The 20,109-nt window shown below is 50.6% G+C and overlaps 2 protein-coding genes across 4 annotated transcripts; one reads left to right on the plus strand and one right to left on the minus strand.

Moving 5' to 3' along the window:
* Positions 1-40: 40 nt before the first annotated feature.
* On the plus strand, positions 41-9,593 carry LOC115541045 (aminolevulinate, delta-, synthase 2). 3 transcript variants are annotated; one of them, XM_030352769.1, is made up of 10 exons: positions 41-139; positions 1,621-1,963; positions 2,444-2,545; positions 2,890-3,112; positions 3,924-4,108; positions 4,613-4,792; positions 5,634-5,798; positions 7,133-7,401; positions 7,868-8,030; positions 8,420-9,593. In XM_030352769.1, the coding sequence occupies exons 2-10, from the start codon at positions 1,642-1,644 to the stop codon at positions 8,581-8,583; spliced, it is 1,773 nt and encodes a 590-aa protein (XP_030208629.1). In that variant the 5' UTR covers positions 41-139; positions 1,621-1,641; the 3' UTR covers positions 8,584-9,593. The 3 variants fall into 3 exon arrangements, with proteins under 3 accessions (XP_030208629.1, XP_030208644.1, XP_030208639.1); XM_030352779.1 differs by lacking the exon at positions 41-139 and adding an exon at positions 655-789; XM_030352784.1 differs by lacking the exon at positions 2,444-2,545.
* Positions 9,594-11,008: 1,415 nt separating this feature from the next.
* Positions 11,009-20,082, minus strand: ttc34 (tetratricopeptide repeat domain 34). Its single transcript, XM_030375148.1, has 8 exons — positions 19,385-20,082; positions 17,168-19,070; positions 16,223-16,448; positions 15,213-15,486; positions 14,444-14,610; positions 13,428-13,701; positions 12,174-12,388; positions 11,009-11,698 (listed from the first exon to the last, which is right to left on the minus strand). The coding sequence occupies exons 2-8, from the start codon at positions 18,955-18,957 to the stop codon at positions 11,102-11,104; spliced, it is 3,543 nt and encodes a 1,180-aa protein (XP_030231008.1). The 5' UTR covers positions 18,958-19,070; positions 19,385-20,082; the 3' UTR covers positions 11,009-11,101.
* Between the last annotated feature and the right edge of the window lie 27 nt (positions 20,083-20,109).

Raw genomic sequence — 20,109 nt, forward strand, 5'->3', positions numbered from 1 at the left:
TGGCACACTTGGCACACATGAAGTCCACTCCCTCATGTAGAGGGAGTGGACTTCATCGTTGGCACACCCACATTAGTCTCTGTGTTCGTTCTGTGACCGCCGGCAGTTTTTAAAGTTCGTCCTCAGTGCAGGTCAACAGGTGAGTTTGGCTTCTGTCTTTTTTTTAAGGATATTTGTTTGTTTGTTTATTTAATAAAAATATTAATAATTGACCATCTAGTCAAGGTGAAGATATTTTTGGCACAAAGGCCTATTTAAATAGTTTTCTATCCATGTAGGATTATACGTTTTTATACAATTTTATGATGATTATTATTACAACCAGGCCTGCCTTAACCTGCCATTAGGCCCTGGGGCTGAGGTTTCGTAGGCCCCCTGAGAGGGGATCTTAAAATGAAGATGTGTAACTTATTTCCGACATTTTGCCGGTGTTGACGGGGGTGGGGGGGGGGGGGGGGGTGGGACGAGTGTGGCTGTGGTGTAAATGGGCCACTGGCCCTCTTTTTTCTTGGCTGATGATAGGCCTCTGATCTTTGTAAGCCCCAAACAAAAAATCACATGGGCCTTCGCCGATCTGGGGGCCTATCATGGGCCAGTATAAAATATATATATTTTTTCTTTTTTTCTTTTTTTACTGCAGCATGATACCCCCCCCCCCCCCCCCTGATTGGCCTATAGGCCCTGAGGATTTAGCCCAGGCAAGCCCGAACATTAAGGCGGCCTTGATTACAACTGTTATTGTTGTTGTTGTCATGGTACTATTTTGGACTATTTTTGAGGACATCCAATGTAAGTATAATATCTATAACGATAGCTCAATATAAGGCTCATATGATGTGTTGATCTAACATCATTTCCTTTATGTCCAACAATTACTTATTATTTATTACTTACTTATTACCTATTATTAGGCTACGATAATTCTCGCGGTATTCATCAAGTAAGTCAGAAAGCCACAGCTTTTTGACAGCTAAACTCAAAAATAACTTGTGACGACACACAAACCGCAGATACGAAGAATGGGCTTATCTGTCACAAAATAGGTTTGGCCTTCTTCGTTCAGTTTTTCCTTTCTTTCTCAAACGGCTTTATACAAAGGCCCAGGCATTCTGATGAATAGTGTGTGGAAATATAAGTGTGTGAGTTTGTTGAGTGTATAGCCTACATTATAATAACTCAATACATGCACAGTGTTTGGCGTGGCGTGGATGCATTTGTGTATGACGTGGTTATCAGTAGGCCTAACCCAGAATCAGCTCTAGAGAAATGACGTCACGGGCCGAATCTCGCTTCAGCACCTGCGTCGCACGGACAGCGCGCTCGTGCTGCTCTGAGATAAGGTCCATAAGGATGACCCTACAGCGCCTCGTAGGCTATGGGCCTCCTCACTGCACACGGCATTGTTATAAGCCGTTCTTTTCATTGCTGCCATTGTTATCTAATATGTTTTTATCGGTGTCATTTTATGATTAGGCAAACGAACAACGCTTTACTTTCAAATAAATAGATGGGGCTATGGAAATTATACACTTAGGAAAAACAGTTTTCCTGAACAGATCGGTCTCCATCAAGTGTAGAGATGTATTTATTATAATTCGATTGTATTTTGTCGTTAACCAGAGCAAGAACAGCTTGAGTGCCATGGCTGCCTTTCTACACCATTGCCCCTTCCTGAAGTCGGCCCCAAAACCCGCTCTGCGGCGGACCGGCGCGGCTCTGCTCTCCCTGGCCGACCGGTGCCCCATCATCGCTCGCCAGATCACCGTTAAAACCGACATGTACGCCGCGCCCAGCCAGGCAGCGCCAAGGCACTGGGCTCTGGACCAGAGGCGGTGGTACGCCCAGTCCGCCGGCCAGGTCGCTGCGTCCCTGGCGAAGAGCTGTCCCTTCGTGGCCTCCGAAATACGAGTGGTGCGGGCAAGCTCCGAGGTACAGGAGGACGTACAGCAGGACTACAAACCAGGTACACCGAAAGCACAACGCAAGAATACAACGACAGCTAGCAAATCAATCAAAAAGTCAGTAAAAAATAATAATAAACAGATTTTTTTATCAGTAGCCTATGAGTATTACATTTTGCATTATTATATCTCAAATTAGGCCTATTATTATTTATATCTACCATCAATATCTTTACAATATTCCACCACGCAGTAGTCTATTTGCCACTTTATTTCCAGTTTTTAAAAGAATATAATAGAAGAATGAAACCTAGATAATACCTTTTGAAGAATAGAAGAATAGCTTAGCATAGCATATCATTTAACGAGTGAACCAAAGTTTTATGGTTGACCGACGGCCCGAGAGCTCGCCCAGACGGGGAAACATCGTTGACAGATGCGATCAGGGCACATAAAGCTCTCACAGCTCTAACAAGCCAGTCCACCCTCCCCACCACCACCACCACCACCCCCACCACCCCCCCACCCCCCGTGTGTGCCAGGTGTGATGGCCTCTCTGCTGAACGGTCTCACGGGTTTGGTTCTCCAGCCGTCTCAGGGCCCTGCCGCCCCCACCGTCTCCCAGCTGCTCCAGGACAACATCAGTGAGTCACAGGGTGCTAGCATCATCACAGCTGACGACCTGGTGCTCACCGCACAGCAAAAATATACGGATGAGGCTGAGAGGACAGAATGCATGGCCGCTAGAGGGGTTGTAGTTGCTATAGGGTCTTCAACTTTGAGTTGAATGGTAGTTGACTACCTCCCCAATGTCCGGGGCCTGGCCTAGGTTAGGCGTCCTTGAGTAAGACGCCTAACCACTACCTGCTCCTCCTCCTCCTCCTGTTCTCCTAAACAAAAATACTAAATAGTAGCAGTAATCGATACAATAGTTAGCATCATTTATACCAAACAAAACAAAAACCCAGTCTCTTTTTTGTCCCGGCAGTCAGCGGCAGCTACAACTACGACCGCTTCTTCGAGGACAAGATCGCAGAGAAGAAGAACGACCACACGTACCGCGTCTTCAAGACCGTCAACCGCGACTGCGAGGTGTTCCCGTTCGCCGAGGACTACTCGCTGCCGGGGAGGGAGGGCGCCCGGGTGTCCGTGTGGTGCAGCAACGACTACCTGGGGATGAGTCGACACCCACAGGTGCTGAACGGAATCAGGTGAGGCGGCCACTAGGGTAGTCACGGCCCTGCACATCAAACTCACTCAATGTTTAAGCTACATCGTTGATCTTTGTTGATGCTACGGTTCTGTGTTCAGTGTCGGGGTTAGTGGCTGGGGTGTTGGGACTCAAAGCATTGAAGGGTACTGTGTTTGATCCCCCACTCTCCTCAAGCTATGCTATGATGGCCAGTGTCTGAATGAACTGGAAGTGCCTTTGGATAAACACATCTCCTTACTAGTGAATAGCAATGATAAGCTTCCAAATCGTAAAAGAATTGTCGCTGGGATCATCGCTGTATCAACCACCCAGTGTTCTGGAACGTTCCTAGGAATGGAAACAAAATGACAACCGAATAAACTATACAATAGACATTGAGCAGATGCTTTTACATTGAATATGTTAATATACATACACAACCTTGATGAAGGCAGGTAGTTGTCAGGTGTATTGGATACCTACAAGTAGAGTGGGGATATTGGGGATAAAGCCCAGAACTTTTCAGGGTGTCAAACACCCTGACCACTTGACTACCCCATACCCCAACAGGATGACATGCAGTATGTGGAATGAAACGACCGTAGAAGGAAACTTGTGAATATAATGGTTTATTTTCCCATGATTTTCTGCTGCCGTCTGTTTTCCCATACGTCGTATGGATTGTGAATTATTAATAAAAAATGTATTAAAAGACCAAAAAATAAAAAGAGCTTCCACCCAATGCTTCATGGAGGGAATAGACCCTCCATGATCAATACTAAACCCAGGAGGAACACACTAGTAATGTGCCATGTGTGACGGTGGACCAGCGAGGCCCTGGAGAAGCATGGAGCAGGCGCCGGGGGAACCAGGAACATCTCGGGCACCAGCAACATCCACGTGACCCTGGAGAGAGAGCTGGCCGAGCTGCACAGGAAGGAAGGCGCGCTGGTGTTCTCCTCCTGCTTCGTGGCCAACGACTCCACCCTCTTCACCCTGGCCAAGATGCTGCCCGGTAAGCACTGGTCCCGACCTCCGGGTCAAAGGTCAGAGGTCAAGCATAAAAAGGTGTTTGGTTCAGGGTGGATATCTGATTCATCTTGAAGCTGTACCAGAAGGAGCACAGCAAGCAGGTCTTCTACATTGCGATCTACAGAGATTATATTACATTCTGCGTCATCACCATCATCATAGTCATCATGGCAGTAACGATGGCAATCAAACCGTTTAATTATACATTTGACGTCTTTGCACACTAAAGCTCCCAGATGTTAAAGAACCTCACAGCACTAACCGTGCAAAGCTGAAATAAATCATGAGCAAAGGATGCATTATTAAAACTCTGCATTAACACGCGGGTGCTGATATACTGTACTCTGGGGATGTGTGTGTGTGTGTGTGTGTGTGTGTGTGTGTGTGTGTGTGTGTGTGTGTGTGTGTGTGTGTGTGTGTGTGTGTGTGTGTGTGTGTGTGTGTGTGTGCGTGTACGTGTACGTCTGGGTGTGCGTGTGTTCGCCAGGCTGCGAGATCTACTCCGACGCGGGGAACCACGCTTCGATGATCCAGGGCATCAGGAACAGCGGCGCCAAGCGCTTCATCTTCCGCCACAACGACAGCCAGCACCTGGAGGAGCTGCTGGCGCTCTCTGACCCCAAGACCCCCAAGATAGTGGCCTTCGAGACCGTGCACTCCATGGACGGTGGGTACCGCAGACCGCCCGCACCAGCCGGGGGTTGTTTGAATGTTGCCGCTGAAAACACTGGATGTTTGTATCCGTTATTACGTACTTAATAATAGCGTAGATTACTGCCATCTACAAAGACTTAATCAATGGAGTGGAGAGGAGAATTGGATTCAGGCTTTGGTAGTGTTTTCCAAGGACCCACTTTGAGCTGAGCTCACGTTTAGTGAGCTAATAATCTGCTACATAGGAGTAGGAAGTAAACTTCATCAATGATTCTCATTGTGTGCCGAGGCAGTAGCCTCCTCTATGCACTCACTGGAGGTGTATGTGCTGTCGCTCTTGCTGAATTGAATCAAATGTAAACATAATTGACATAGCATTACTTTTAAGTCGCAATGTGTAAGAATGAGCCCCTCCTAGTGTGGGGGAGACATATAGAATTGGACTAGCGTATCTTGGCAGGCTGGGTGGTGTGTGAGGAGGGGTTTTGGAGGGTCAATAGAACGATTATTATTAACAAAGAGATTAGTACGGGCTGGTCAGCATTTTTTTTATTAGTAGAATATTTCAGTTATAGGATGTGATGATATTGATAACACTATTGAATCACTATCGATCAGCATTGACTACAGATACGTCTAGCTATATTAAGCTACGAGCTTGTTGAAATGTTAAACATTGCGACCAAAAAAATGGATGCATCTATGAGGTTAAATTAAAGAATAGGTTCAATAATATAACATTGTATAGCCTTTGGTTGGCATGTTTTAATACTTTTTGTTTGCATGGATAACCCTATTGGGAATCGAACCCGTGACCCCAGCAGTGCTAATGCTTTGCTCACTGCCCCCCCCAGGTGCGATCTGCCCCCTAGAGGAGCTGTGTGACGTGGCCCACCGCCACGGGGCCCTCACCTTTGTGGACGAGGTGCACGCCGTGGGGCTGTACGGGGCCCACGGCGCCGGCGTGGGCGAGAGGGACAACGTGATGCACAAGCTAGACATCGTCTCGGGGACCCTGGGTGAGTGCCCCCCCAAAACCGGGGGGACAGGGGGGGGAAGGGGGGAAGGGAGGGATCCGCGTTGTTGTTGGTTTGTTTATTTTTGGTCTTGAATGCACACTTGAATGTTTTTATTATTATTATTATTATTATTATTATTATTTTGTATAAATTAAATTCTTTCATTCATTGTTAACAGAAATTTCTTAATGCGTAATCCTGTCGTTTGGGAGAAGATAATATGAGATGAGGTATTTTATCAGTGACAGAACATTAACAGTGACAGGTTTAACGACATAACAACTACTATAACTGACAGTTAAGAACAAAATGTGCAAAGAGATTACATTAAATGCTGGGGCATAAGCAGAATTTAATAAAGTCTTTCGCGTTGAATAACATTTTCTTCACAAATACATTATTTCAAGATCGGTCTCTACTATTTCACCCAACTGATAAACAAAAGTTTAGGTCAAGGTCAACGAGTTCATACTGAGAGAGATTCACTACAGTACTTCTACTCCAGTATGACACAAACTCCCTTCTGGCTGAAGCGTCATCCAGTGTCAATGACTGCAAGCATGGCTGTCGTATTGCATCATCATCGCCTGGCTTGACTCTGGCCCGATGCGGGCGTGTTGAAGCGTGTCTCTTATCAGAGGAGAACATGAAGTGAAGGCACGGCCCTTCTCCTCCCTGCCTGGGCGCTCGTGATAAGACCTCCTCCTCTCTATCCTCTCTGCGTGCAATACCTCCACGTTCCCACTCCGCTAATCCTGTCTAAAGATTCTCCCTTACTCTGCCCGTCCATGACAACGCCACAGGAAAACATGAAGAAACGATACCATCCCCTGGATCTTTTTCTCATTTCAACCTTGGTTTTCAATCTCCAAAGCCCTCAGAAGTGCCTTTGTATTCAAAGGGTTTATTGACATCCAAGGGTTTATTTACTTATTATGATAACTAAAATGCTGTTCGTTTACATTAACACCTAGACTCTGCATAGCCACCACGTCTCACGCCTACTACTTATTGTATGTTGTACGTCCTGGCACTTCTATGTTGTATTTAGTTATAGTACTTAGTTGTGTAGCATCTTAACCTAGCTATCATTGTTGCATGCCCGATGCTGGCGTGTTGAAGCGTGTCTCTTATCAGAGGAGAACATGAAGTGAAAGCACGGCCTTCACTTCATGTTCAGGGTTAGGGTTAACCTAGCGATTGTTAGTGCTTGGCCCTTGTTTTTTTGTTTCACTTTCTTCTGACAAAAGTCATGTGGGATAGAAGCGTCTGCTAAATGCCCTAAATGTAAATGTCGATGTAATATTCTTCATGTCTCCACTCACCTGTTACAGGCAAGGCCTTCGGCTGCGTGGGCGGCTACATCGCCAGTAGCGCCGCCCTGGTGGACACCGTGCGCTCCTACGCCGCGGGCTTCATCTTCACCACCTCGCTGCCCCCCATGGTGCTGGCCGGGGCGCTGGAGTCGGTCCGTGTTCTGCGCAGCCCCGAGGGCCAGGCCCTGCGCCGCACGCACCAGAGGCACGTCAAGCACATGAGGCAGCTGCTCCTGGACAACGGCCTGCCCGTCATCAACTGCCCCAGCCACATCATCCCCATCAAGGTAGGCTGGGAGGAATGGTGACCCCCTCTTCTTCATGTCTCCACTCACGTTATAGCCTAAGGCAAGGCCTTTCGGCTGCGTGGGTCACTCAAGCTACAACACACAGTGGCATTCAACAGGTGAAAGGTTAAAGGTCACATATTATATTATACCACCAGGTGTGAGTGGGATTAGCCGTTACAAGCCGTTTTGAAAATCTGCCTCTTCTGACATCACAAGTGGGCGTGTCCGCCCTAGATGTGCGCTGGATAGATCAGTCTACCAGCCTACCCGGTGGACTGTAGCAAACGTTGCTGATCTATCCGTCATACATCTAGGTGGACATGCCCACTTGCGCTGTCAGAAGAGGCCGATTAAAAATAAAAACCGGCTTATCACACTCACACCTGGTGGTATAACACAATATGGGACCTTTAACCTTTCGCCAGTTGAATGCCACTGTGTGCTGTTCCCTACGCCACCACAGGTGGGCGACGCCGAGCTCAACACCATGATGTGTGACGCCCTGCTGGAGAGACACAGCATCTACGTCCAGGCCATCAACTACCCCACGGTCCCCCGTGGAGAGGAGCTGCTCCGCCTGGCCCCCTCCCCCCATCACGACGCCGCCATGATGGAGTACTTTGTGGGTGAGTGCCAAGCGCCCACCCCTCCCCCACCCCCCTTCATTGTTCCTCGACCTGATCTCCAGTCATGGTCGCAGTTGAGTTGTGCTCTGATAAATGACAGCTGAGGTGAAGCGGGACCAAGGGGGGTTGGTGGGTGATTGATGGTCATGCCTTCGTGGCGTAGCATTGCATGGACAGCAGCCCGCCCTCAAATCATCCCTTCCCATTATTGCATTCCAACAATTACCAGAATGGGCATAGTTCCTTTGAGTGGCAATAGTATGTCAATCACATTCCTGTTAGATAACTGTTTTGATGAATTGATCTTGAACCGTACTGGTTGAAATTGAAATGGTTGAGTTTCATTGCGTTTGAAAGCTTCTCAAATTTATATTTTCTTGCGTTTACAGAGAAGCTGGTGGAAGTCTGGCAGGAGGCGGGACTTCCTCTTGCCAACCAGACCAACATTTCCTGCAATTTCTGCGGCTCCGCGCTGCACTTTGACCTGATGAGCGAATGGGAGAAATCCTACTTTGGCAACATGGAGCCCCAATACATTACAATGTCTGCCTAGTCCTTACCGCCCCATCTTAGGCATTACCATGACCTCATTGTCCCTAGCATGATAACCTATTACTATCATTACCATGATGGCCTTATCATCACCATTGGTCCTATTCGTCTTTTTTTGCCAAATGATTACCATGACAACCTAGTCATTACCATGTTTCTCTTGTCATCACCATGAACCTGTAGTCATTGCCACCTCTGCCTTTGACATTGTCTTCCTAATCATCACTCTGACAACATAGTCATTGACATTACTGCCTAATCCTCACCATGACATGATGTCGTCATTACCAGGTCTCTTCGCATTGCCATGACTTCCTAGGCGTTAGTCTGTCTAGCCATGAACACTTCTGCCAACCTAGCCATAGACCTTTGAAGAATAAGTCCCGCTTCCGAGGCTCCGGTCCCCTCCGTCAAATGTCTATGGGAAATAACATTGGGCTTTTGAAAGATCGTACATAACAAACTCTGTAGGTGGCGAAGAAGTAAACGCTGTGTCACGTTTTGAACTACACACTTTTTCCATGTAATTTCGACTGGGTATTTGGATTGTCGGGGCCAGCATTAAGTAGCATTAATAATCGTTTACTACTTAAACGGCGCCGACAATCCAAAAACCCAGTCGAAATTACATGGAAAAAGTGTGTCGTTCAAAACGTGACGCAGCCTTTAATTCTTTGCCACCGACATTTGTTATGTTACATGCGGGACTTATTCTTCAGAGGTCTATGACAACCTAGCCATTGTAGTGTCTGCTTGTACCAGTAGTGCCTAGTCTTTACTCTACTGCCTAGTCAATGTCACAAGTTCATTTTAAAATGAAAGTTTCAATAATAGTGTCCACTTTTCAATTGGATACAAATCTTGAGGTGCTTGTAGAGAAAACTGGATTACAGTCCCACATCCAATACACATATCAACAATTAAAAAACATTTTAAATCAAATGGTTCATTTATTTATATGCATAAACGTTAACCTCATGTGGTTCATTGTATAAAACAGACTACAAAACATATCGTGTCTATAACTTGACTTCCTATCTTGAGGTAGTACTACTATTTGCAAAAGTAACTTTTATTGATGTATGGATTTATTAATGCTAAAACATGTATTCATTTGGTTGAAAGTGTGAAGATGCATTGAACCTGCACATGGGCACTTTAAAAAACGTCTTAATTCTTACATTATATAATGTTAGCACATATGGGATGACTGGACATATTCTTATTGTGGAACCCAACCAGCAGCATATACTCGCATCATTCGCTCTATATAAAGTATTATTCCCCGCCGACTCCTTGAATGCATTGATTGTGACTAAAAATTATATATATATATATTATAATAAAAAAACAATGATGGTCAAAGTGTCCATGGTTAATTGACTATGGTTTGCTCTGCTTTTGATGTTCATCATATCGCACAAATATAATCATTGTATTGCTGCGTTCGATTACACCTCGGAGGTCGGAAATTCCTCACTCTTATTCGGAAAAATCCTACGCTGCGTCAACTTGAGTTCTTAGACACAAACCTGGGTAAGATTCCACAGCTCCCAGTTCAAGCCACAATACAATTTGATGTAATTTCAAAATGGCCATCCACATCGAAAGCGGTGGGAAAATATTATATATATATAATATAAAAAAAACATTTATGACATTTGATTTCTTAGTATGCTTTCAGAACAATCAGAATACCAATACAATAGTTGGTTAAACAATACATACAATAAATAAATTGTTTGTGTTGTTATTACTTCCTCAACGCAACAAAGTTTAGCGTGAGCGTCCATGTTTTTTCGAGTTGCTCCGTTCGTTCGTAGCTTGAACGCACGGAGGCCGGGGTCGACGCGATTCCCCGTTCCGACTTCCCACCTCCGACCAGAACCGAACGCAGCATAACACCTCGAACTTTGTACTCCCAAAAGTCTCAATGGTTTTTCGCTGTTCTATAGAAACCCACCAACATGACATCTCTAGAATCAGGCACTGACACCCCACCGAACTGCAGAGGGGGAGATATACGTCAACGCAGAACAGGCCTCGCCCCACAGGGGAGACCCTGACCCAGAACTCTGAACCTGGCTCATCCTGCGTCGCTGCTTGCCCCACTCCCCCCCGCCACTAGCTGACGTTACAGGGCCCCACTCCCCCCCGCCACTAGCTGACGTTACAGGGCCCCACTCCCCCCCGCCACTAGCTGACGCTACAGGGCCCCCCTCCCCCCCGCCACTAGCTGACGCTACAGGGCCCCCCTCCCCCCCGCCACTAGCTGACGTTACAGGGCCCCCCTCCCCCCGCCACTAGCTGACGTTACAGGGCCCCCCTCCCCCCCGCCACTAGCTGACGTTACAGGGCCCCCCTCCCCCCCGCCACTAGCTGACACTACAGGGCCCCCCTCCCCCCCGCCACTAGCTGACGTTACAGGGGCCGCCCGCCTCCCGCCACTAGCTGACGTTACAGGGGCCGCACGCCTCCCGCCACTAGCTGACGCTACAGGGCCCCCCCTCCTCCCGCCACTAGCTGACGTTACAGGGGCCGCCCGCCTCCCGCTTCACCCTGGCCCTGAGGCGCCGCAGCCCCGCGTTGTCCCCGTCCAGGACCAGCCCGTCCTCCACCAGCCTCCAGGCCTCGCCGAGCCGCTGCTCCCCGTAGCGCCGCAGCGCCCCCCGCAGGAAGCACTCCCCCAGCGGGCCCCGGCCCACGCCGGCCTCGGCGCACCGCACCGCCCGGGCCCGGTGGAGCGCCAGCGCCCGGGAGAAGTCGTCCAGCGCGGGGCCCTCTCTGCGGCTCAGCAGGAGGCTGCGGCCCCGCCTGCAGAGGTCCTCCGCCCGGGCGCCCCTCTCCTCCTCCCCCTCCCCCTCCCCCTCCTCCGCCACCGCCGCCGCCGCCTTCGGGGCTCCGGAGCCGTCGGCGTGGCTACGGATCACGCCGTCCAGGTCGGCCACGGCGCGCTCATGGAGGCCCAGCCGGGCCAGGCAGGCGGCCCGCTGCCGCAGGTACTGGAGTCTCCGGGGGCTGGCGGCGGCAGCGGCCTGGACCGCCACGGTCAGCAGGGGGAGGGTGCTGGACCAGCTGCCAGCGGAGGACAGACGGCCGGCCTCCTGAGCAGCAGCCTGGGGGGGTTAACGGGAGGTCACTGCTGGGTGGACAGACGTCCCAACCAGGGATACACGTTTGAACATGGGCAGGATGGTTTAGCAGCGAGGGTGATGGGGCACCAAGCAGAAAGGGTTCTGGGTTCGATCCCCGATATCCAGAACATGTATACCACCGGTTAGCATCGTTGACAAAAAAAATTACCTTCACCCCGACCGGTACTCTAATGAGCTGAATTAAAAATGCCTGCTAATTTAATATATACCATAGCAAATAGCAAACCTTTAACTAAACTTTCATTAAATGTGCCGTCAATATTTAACCATGAAAACAACTATCTTTAGTACACCATCCAAAACAAATAATATATATTTTTTAACATACAATTTTTGACGTTTACAGGTTATGTAAAAAAAATAAAAATAATCAAAAATATATTTTTTTGACGTTGGCAGAGTGGAAAGGGAGCACAGGTAACCACCAACCGCTCACCTGCGTCACGCGTCTCCTGTGGCTGAGGGGGAGCAGGCTGAGCAGGAAGCCCAGGATGGAGGGGTCTTTCTCGGCCAGTGTGCTGAGCCTCTGGGCCGCGCCCTGGTAGTCCTGCTGCCACGCCTCCACCACGCCCAGCCGGGCCTGGGCCACGGCCTCCCGCGGCTCCTGGCCAAACACCTGGCTCAGGTGAGCTCCCGCCGCCTTCACCTCACCTGCAGCCGGGGACAGGAAGCCACGGGGCCATCGGTGACCACGCTGGATTTGAACGCTGACTTATTGTATGGTCATTTAAAATCCAACTTGTTCTCTGTCATGTATTAAACACTAATACAATTTCTAACTGTTTAAGCAGACAACTGGAAGCGCACACGGCAGACTTATGACTATAACGTAGTTTTATTTATTATAACCCCAAACGTCGTTATCCAGGGTAGAACGAAGTACCAAGAGAGCCCCCTAGTGGCGATTCTGCCTTACTGTATATACTTTCAGGAACAAGAGATGACCTCCACCTTATTAAGTACCAATCACATCTGTGTTTATACAAAATTGATTAACCACACTGGTTAATATTCTGTGTTGGGAAAACCACATTTTTCTAAATCCATACTGTCAAGTAAAATTGACTTTACGGTATGGATAAAGATGATACATTTCAGATGAGTTCATCTTGAGATTTCCTTTCCCCTGTTTACCTCACCTGGAACCAATACATGATGGTCAGTAAAACTGCAATTGTCTGTGTGTCTCCAGAGAGTCTGCTCTCCCTCCAGATTACTTTTAGTGATTGCTTCCTCTTCAAGCATGCTGTTATTGCTCAGCCAAAGCAAGACCTTTGACACAGTTTCTTTCAATCTCAAAATTAAAAGATTCCGACCAAGATAATCCCACCAATACCACTAGGGTGCGATACTCTAGGGTAGACTGAACACCCATTAAGGTTTGACCCCATGAGGATCTTTCAGCAAAGTGCTGGATGCTAGGTTGATGCAGTGACAAGGACGTATATAATTTTGTTCAAGAAGCAGAGACGCGTTTGTTTCAATTCGTCGTGATTGTTCGTTCATATTTTGCTGCTTTCATCATCAAATGAAACTTTGAACTTCTAGGTTCTAGGTTGAGAGTCTATGCAGCCCGCTATGCCCAGGATAGGGCATAGGACAGGGCATAGCGGGACAACACTATGGGGGCCTTCAGCGCTCCATTCCATGGGAGAACAGCGGCAACATGGAGGCCGAGAGCTCCACTTACCTTTGGCTAGGAGTGCATCAACGTAGAGGAGGTGCCACCTGGGGTTCCTGCAGTCCACCCTCAGCAGAGCTCCGCTGATCAAGAAGGCCTCCCTCAGCTGATCCTCCTGGCAGGGCACCGCCTTGGCGACCAAGCTCTGCAGCTGATTGGTCCGGCAGTACTGCTCCAACCAATCACAGACCAGTGTCCGGGCCTTGTCCTTCAGCGACAGGATGTCTTTGGTGACGGTGTCGATGTTGAGCCGGAGGGCTGACAAGATGTCTTCAGTGCACTCCTGGGTGAAAAATGAGCTACTTGTCAGGTTTTAACAGAACCAATCAGTGTGTTTATACATGCATACCTTTACCAGGTATTCCTAATATGGTCGTACTCTGGGTTATACATTTACATGCCGGTGTTCCGCGATCACAAGGCCACTCACGTTAACATTTCGACAATCGAGGTACTTCAAAGTTTGGCTGGTTTAACCTAGCATTAAAGACGTCTCCTCTGTGGTCCAACCGAGCCTCGGACTGTTAGCCATTGTGGGTCCCTAATGTGTGGTAAACACCGAACACACCCTCGTTCATGTATCTGACGTATCCCCTGTCTCCGGATCGAACCGGATGTGACGTGAATCTCTTTCACTTGGGTGCCGAACGAACACACCAAGCATAACAGGATTACAGTGTTGACATGACAGAGTACATCGAATGACGTTCAGATAATCTAGGTGAACCGGGGGGTTACATGACATAACACCATGGCAATAATTCTAATTACCGCCATAACCCCAGATCAGTTACTCTTTGTGCATCACACACGTACTGTAATCCCCAGGGGTAGGTTATGATTTTGATTTTTTTTTGGGGTCAAACGATCTCCAAACTAATATAATCGAGTTGAAACAATATAAATATATTTTTTAAGTATATCTATTTTATTCCTTAAATGTTTGATTATGATTTTTTTTCCATAATGGAGCAGTCCTAACCAGGGGTTGTCTCCACCACACCTAAAAAAAAAACACAAAATACCTTTTGCTGGTCCAGGGTCAGGTAGGTGAAGCCCCGCCCACAGAGGGCGTGCACGTGGTCCGGGCGCTCCTTGAGGATGGCGCTGAAGTCGTAGATGGCCGTCTTTCGCTGGCCCAGCAGAGCGTAACAGCGGGCTCTCTCCAGCAGAGAGTCGGCCGCCGCCCCCCCTGCATCCATCATTCAGATACCCGAGGCTCATTCAGAAGGGTCAGCCATGCTAAGGGGGCCGTCAATCAACCTGGGGTCGATAGAGCCCCACCTTCACTGAAGGGGCTTCTACTATATGATCGCTTCGGTGAACCTTGCGAGTGAGTGAGTGATTGGGGGAGTGAGAGAAAGTGTGCGCGTGTGTGTGTGTGTGTGTGTGTGTGTGTGTGTGTGTGTGTGTGTGTGTGTGTGTGTGTGTGTGTGTGTGTGTGTGTGTGTGTGTGTTGTTGTCGGGATTCCCTGAAAACACTGCTATTTTCTTAAGGGCTGTTTTCATTCATTCATTGCATTGATCCAAAACCTTCATTTGAGGGTGGAACGTTAAGTGTGGATCATTTGAATCAATACAAACCTGAATGATAATCCTTTTAGGGTATACAACAATATAATAAAACGCTGCTCACATGGCTTGTTGTCACACATGAACAGTCCGCTCTGTGTCGTTGCCAATGCGATAGACAACAACAAAGGCATTATTAATGTAAATAATAATGTAATAGACGTGTGTGTGTGACTGTGTGTGTGTGTTTGTGTCTGTGCAGGCTATAAAACTGAATCTCACCGGAGGCCATGATGGCGATGGAGAGATAGGCGACGGCCTCACGGAGAACCCCCTCCTCCTTCACGGTGTTGGGGTTGGTGTTGGTGTCGGGGTTAGGGTTGGTGGAGGTGGAGGTGGATGTATTGGTGGCGGTGGAGGTAGTGGTCCCCACCAAGACGCGCTGGGAGGCGGTGTGGCAGTGGGCCTGCAGCAGCTCCTTGTCTTTGGGGCGTGCCAGCGCCAGCAGGGGCCGCAGGCAGCTGGTGTCCCCACACTGGATCAGCTTCTTCAGCAGCTGGCAGAGAGAGACCATGGATCCAGAGCGTCAGCCTTACTGGATATTTTCCTGACTTAACCTACTGTGAATGAATCAATGGCCCTTCATCATGAGGCCGAAGAACAAACACCAATGGTGTTGATGGGAGATCAGTGGGAGGGTGGATAGAGGCCTACACCGCCACTTCACGTTATTTTCCCTTCACTCCTCGACTTAAAGACGACTTTAAGTTTTAGAGATTTCCACATGATGCACTATAAGCTCCGATGTTAAAGGATTCAACACAAACACGATGCTCGAACCTTTAGGCTCAGGAGTCAAACACCGTATCCATCAAATATCGAATACCGATTCAGGGTTACAAAACCAAGAGTGAGAGGCGCAAGAGAGGAGCCCGGAAAACAGATAGCAGGTCCAAACACAGAACGACATTATCTAACCTGCACTAGTTAGGTTCAGCTTCTGGCGCACAGTTTAAAGGTGACATATTACAGTGTGATTAGCCGCTACAAGACGATTTTGAAAATCTGCCTCTTCTGACATCACACGTGGGCGTGTCCACCTAGATGTATGCCGGATAGATGAGCAACGTTTGCTACAGTCCACCGGTTAGGCTGGTAGACTGATCTATCCAGCGCACATCTAGGGCAGACACGCCCACTTGTGATGTCAGAAGAGGACGACTTCAAAACGGCTCATATCGGCTAATGTCACCTTTAACGTTTCAGACCCCTTCACGCGGCGTACTACGGACCTGGTTGGCGTCGTACATGAAGCCCCTGTTCAGCTGCAGCAGGGCCAGGCGGGCCAGGACCGGGCCCCTGGGGCCCGCCGCCGTCCCCAGGGCCAGCAGCAGCCGGTGGGCCTCCTCCGCGCGGCCCAGCTGGTACAGGGCGTCCGCCGCCAGGATCTGGGGCCCGTCCGCCCCGGGCTGCAGCTCCATCAGCAGCACAGCCAGACAGTGGACGCCGCCCGGGGTGCTGGGGGTGGGCGGCGAGGGGGACGGGTAGGGGACGGGTGGAGGACGGGTGGGGGACGGGTGGGGGACGGGTGGAGGACGGGTGGAGGACGGGTGGAGAAGAGAGATTCACACTTCATTAAAGGCGACCTATTGTATCCCCAGGTGTGAGTGGGATTAGCCGTTACAAGCCGTTTTGAAAATCGTCCTCTTCTGACATCACAAGTGGGCGTGTCCGCCCTAGATTGTGCGCTGGATGGATCAGTCTATGGATGGATCAGACACGCCCACTAGTGATGTCAGAAGAGGCAGATTTCCAAAACGTCTTGTAATGGCTAATCACACTCACACCTGGTGGTATAACATGTCACCTTTAACACCTGAAGGGATTTTAATTCAACCATGATTATGGGTTTTAATACCCCTAATCAAAAATAAATAATACATATAGGTGGAATGTGTTTGGTTGATGGCTGCAGCCTCACCTGGCCCCAGTCAGACTGATACGACCAGATATGAACCACAAACAGTGCACAATGTATTCTAACATGAACAGAACAATATAACGCTTGGTTCATAGATCAAACATATCCAATCAACACTCAATAAACACTTTTTTTATGAGGCCAACTGCACCTTCCGTAAGATCAAAATTGATTAAATATTAATTTGTTTTTTGTTTGCCTGGAAAGCCCCGCCATTATCATTGTTTAATCTCCTACATTAAGAACCCGTGGCTACCCTTCTCTGTGCTCGTCTCTCTTGGTGGGGGCCCGTATGAGTGGTGGGGGCTCCCCCTCCTTCAGGAGCTTGCCGGGCTGCAGGCTCTCCCCCCGGGGCACGCTGCCCCCGCCCCCCCGGGGCCCCCCGCCGCCCCCCCGGCCCTCCAGCATCACCCTCCCCTGCTCCAGCAGCAGCGCCAGCAGCAGCCCCCGGCTGTTCCAGGGCACCAGGCAGCGCAGCGTCAGCCCCGCCTCCTGGGGCTGCAGCCGGCTGGCCGTCACGTAGTCCAGCGCCGCCAGGTATCGCCGGCCCGCCCCCATGCGCAGCAGCCCCCGGCCGCACAGCGCCCGCACGCAGCTGCACGGGTGCGGGGCGCCGTGCTCGATCACCGCCTGGAAGTCCTCCGCCGCCCCCTGGTGGTCGTCCGCCAGCACCCTGGCGTAGCCGCGCAGCACGCGCACCGTGTTGTGGTAGCTGTGGGGGGCGCCGGGGGCCGGGGCCGCCAGCTGGCTGCAGATGGACAGCGCCTCCCGGTGCTCCCCCCGGAGCAGGAGGCACTCGGCCAGGCGCACGCGCAGCTCCCGCTCGCCGCCGCCGGGCTCCAGCCGGCACAGGGTCCGGAGGTGGGTGACGGCGGGGTCCAGCAGGTCAGCCCCCTCGTCAGAGCGCAGGTCCGCCCGGAGCAGGACCCTCTCCCGGTAGGCCAGCAGCCCCCGGTCCGCCTGCTGGCGGAGGTGCTGGCGGGCGGCCAGGCCGGCGCCGCCCCCCCCGGCGAAGGACTTGCGGAAGTGTCGGCGGGCGGAGGCCGGGTGGAGCTCGAAGGCCGCGCCCAGGTCGCCGCACGCCTCCGCCGCCCGGCCCCCCGCCGAGAAGCGGGCCGCCGCCCGACCCGTGAAGAGCCTGGCCTGCGTCTCGGCGTCGGGTCCCGGCTCGCTCCCCTCGGGGTTCGAACCCGCATCCTTTGGCTCCGCGGGCGCGCCGTCCAAGAGGGCGGAGTACGCCTCGGCGCTCTCGGTGTACAGACCCGTGAACAACAGATGGGAGGCCTGCTGCTCCAGCACCCCTCTGTCGCCGGGGGTAACCGCCAGCAGGAAGTGGAGGAACTTGGACAGGTCGGCTGCGTCCAGGTCACCGTCGTGGTCCTCGACGGCCCCCGGCGTAGACCCGTCTCCGTCAGGCCCGACGGAGGACGCGTACCGCCGTGAGAGAACGCCGCCGAAGGCCTCCACGATCCTGGGGAGGTGGTGGGCCTGGCGCCGCCTGACCAGCGCCACCGCCTCTGACGGGTCCTCCCCGTGGGCCTGGAGGTAGAGGCGGAGCCAGCGGGCGTCCTGCGGGTCAGAGCAGAGGGAGGCCAGGGCGCGGGTCAGCCCCAGCAGCGCCCGGGCACTGCCCTCCGGACGGGGGCTCCGCCGGCCCGCGAGCAGGGCGGTGCAGCGGGCGTAGATCTCGTCGCAGCCGTGACCCCCGCTCTGGAGGAGGGACTCCATCTTGAAGATGGTGGCGGACAGGTTGTTGGGGCTGAGCGTGGACAGGAACACGGCCGCCAGACCCTTACCGGCCGGGGACCCGCTCCCGTCGGGAGGGGGGTCTCCCCGGCCGTCCAGCCAGCCCTCCAGGGTGGAGACCACCGCCGCCAAGCCCGGTTTCTCCAGGGTCCGCATGTGGGCCACGGTGGAGGAGGCGTGGGTCTTGAAGGCGGAGGTGTAGCGGATGGTGGCCTCGGCCACACGGCCCGACCCGAGGAGCTGGTCCCCGTCCCTGCACAGCGCAGACACCCCGTTTCTAGGAGGAACCACCGCGGCCATGATGGAGCAGTGAGCCCCCTCACGTGGTCAATGTCTCTCTCTCTCTTTTTTTTTCTCTCCCTCTCCAAATCTTTAGAGTGAGGCTACCATCGGGGATCCATTGTCGTTGACCACTTCAAAAAAAAAAAGATTACGTTAAAGTGAGTGTCCGTTGATGGAAAGACACTAAAACATGCATAAGCCAAGCCCAACAATAAATAAAGTGGTTCCCATCTTAGTTTATACAATCTATCGGGACTGAGCACTGAGCAAACTAACACAAGAAGAAAAATAAATAAGCAAGTAAGTAATATTAAATCACCTAAGCATACGGTTACAAAACATATGTAGAATTGAAAATCAGGCCCAATACAACAAATTGCTTAAACAGGAGATAACATCATGTCCATAACTTGCATGCAATACTTCTACAGTGGAATTTGCTCACCTGCTTGTTTCGGGTGTGCGTCTTGGCGGTGCGATTCATGCACTTAAAGCATACATCGACCATCATCTAATTGCGCTCATACCTCACATCAAATGATGTTTAACACGGTTCTTGCTGGTTACAGCAGCCCAACATCGGATAGTGAATGCCATACGCGACATAACAGCAACTCAAAACCGTAGCCCCATCAGTGTAACTCAATAGCCCCGCTACACAGCAACCGCGACCACAACACCGCCACATTCACAATAAGCACACTTGATTCCATAGATAATTGTTCGCGGTTGCGTAACTTGTAGTCCCTAACTAGTCAAATCGCTATTTATTCGATTAAACTTTTTCCAAAAAGTGGGAAGCCCCGCATCCAGAGTTGTCAGAGTTGAGGGTCTGGTCCAGAGCAGGAGTCCTGTTGCCAGTGGAAACGGTCGACGCTCCTAACCAAAACATAATATAACATACGCTCGACTAGATAAGAGGTCCTTTAAAGTGTGTGAATCGAAACTATTTTTTTGTGGTAAATGATCGCTCTTCGAATCTCGAAGTTTTTAATCGTTTTAGATCTCAATCCCGAGGCTTAGACTAAAAGCAGGATTACCAATGAGGACAGTGTGTGGACTCCTTGTCTTCAAATTTGCAAGTCGTGATGAGATCACGCCGATGGAGCTCATGAATAAAAACTAGGGATCGCAAGCAAGTGGAATGTCTATGAATGGCGAACAAGTTCT

This window comes from Gadus morhua, chromosome 1 (assembly GCF_902167405.1).
Source record: "Gadus morhua chromosome 1, gadMor3.0, whole genome shotgun sequence".
Classification (NCBI taxonomy): Eukaryota; Metazoa; Chordata; class Actinopteri; order Gadiformes; family Gadidae; genus Gadus; species Gadus morhua.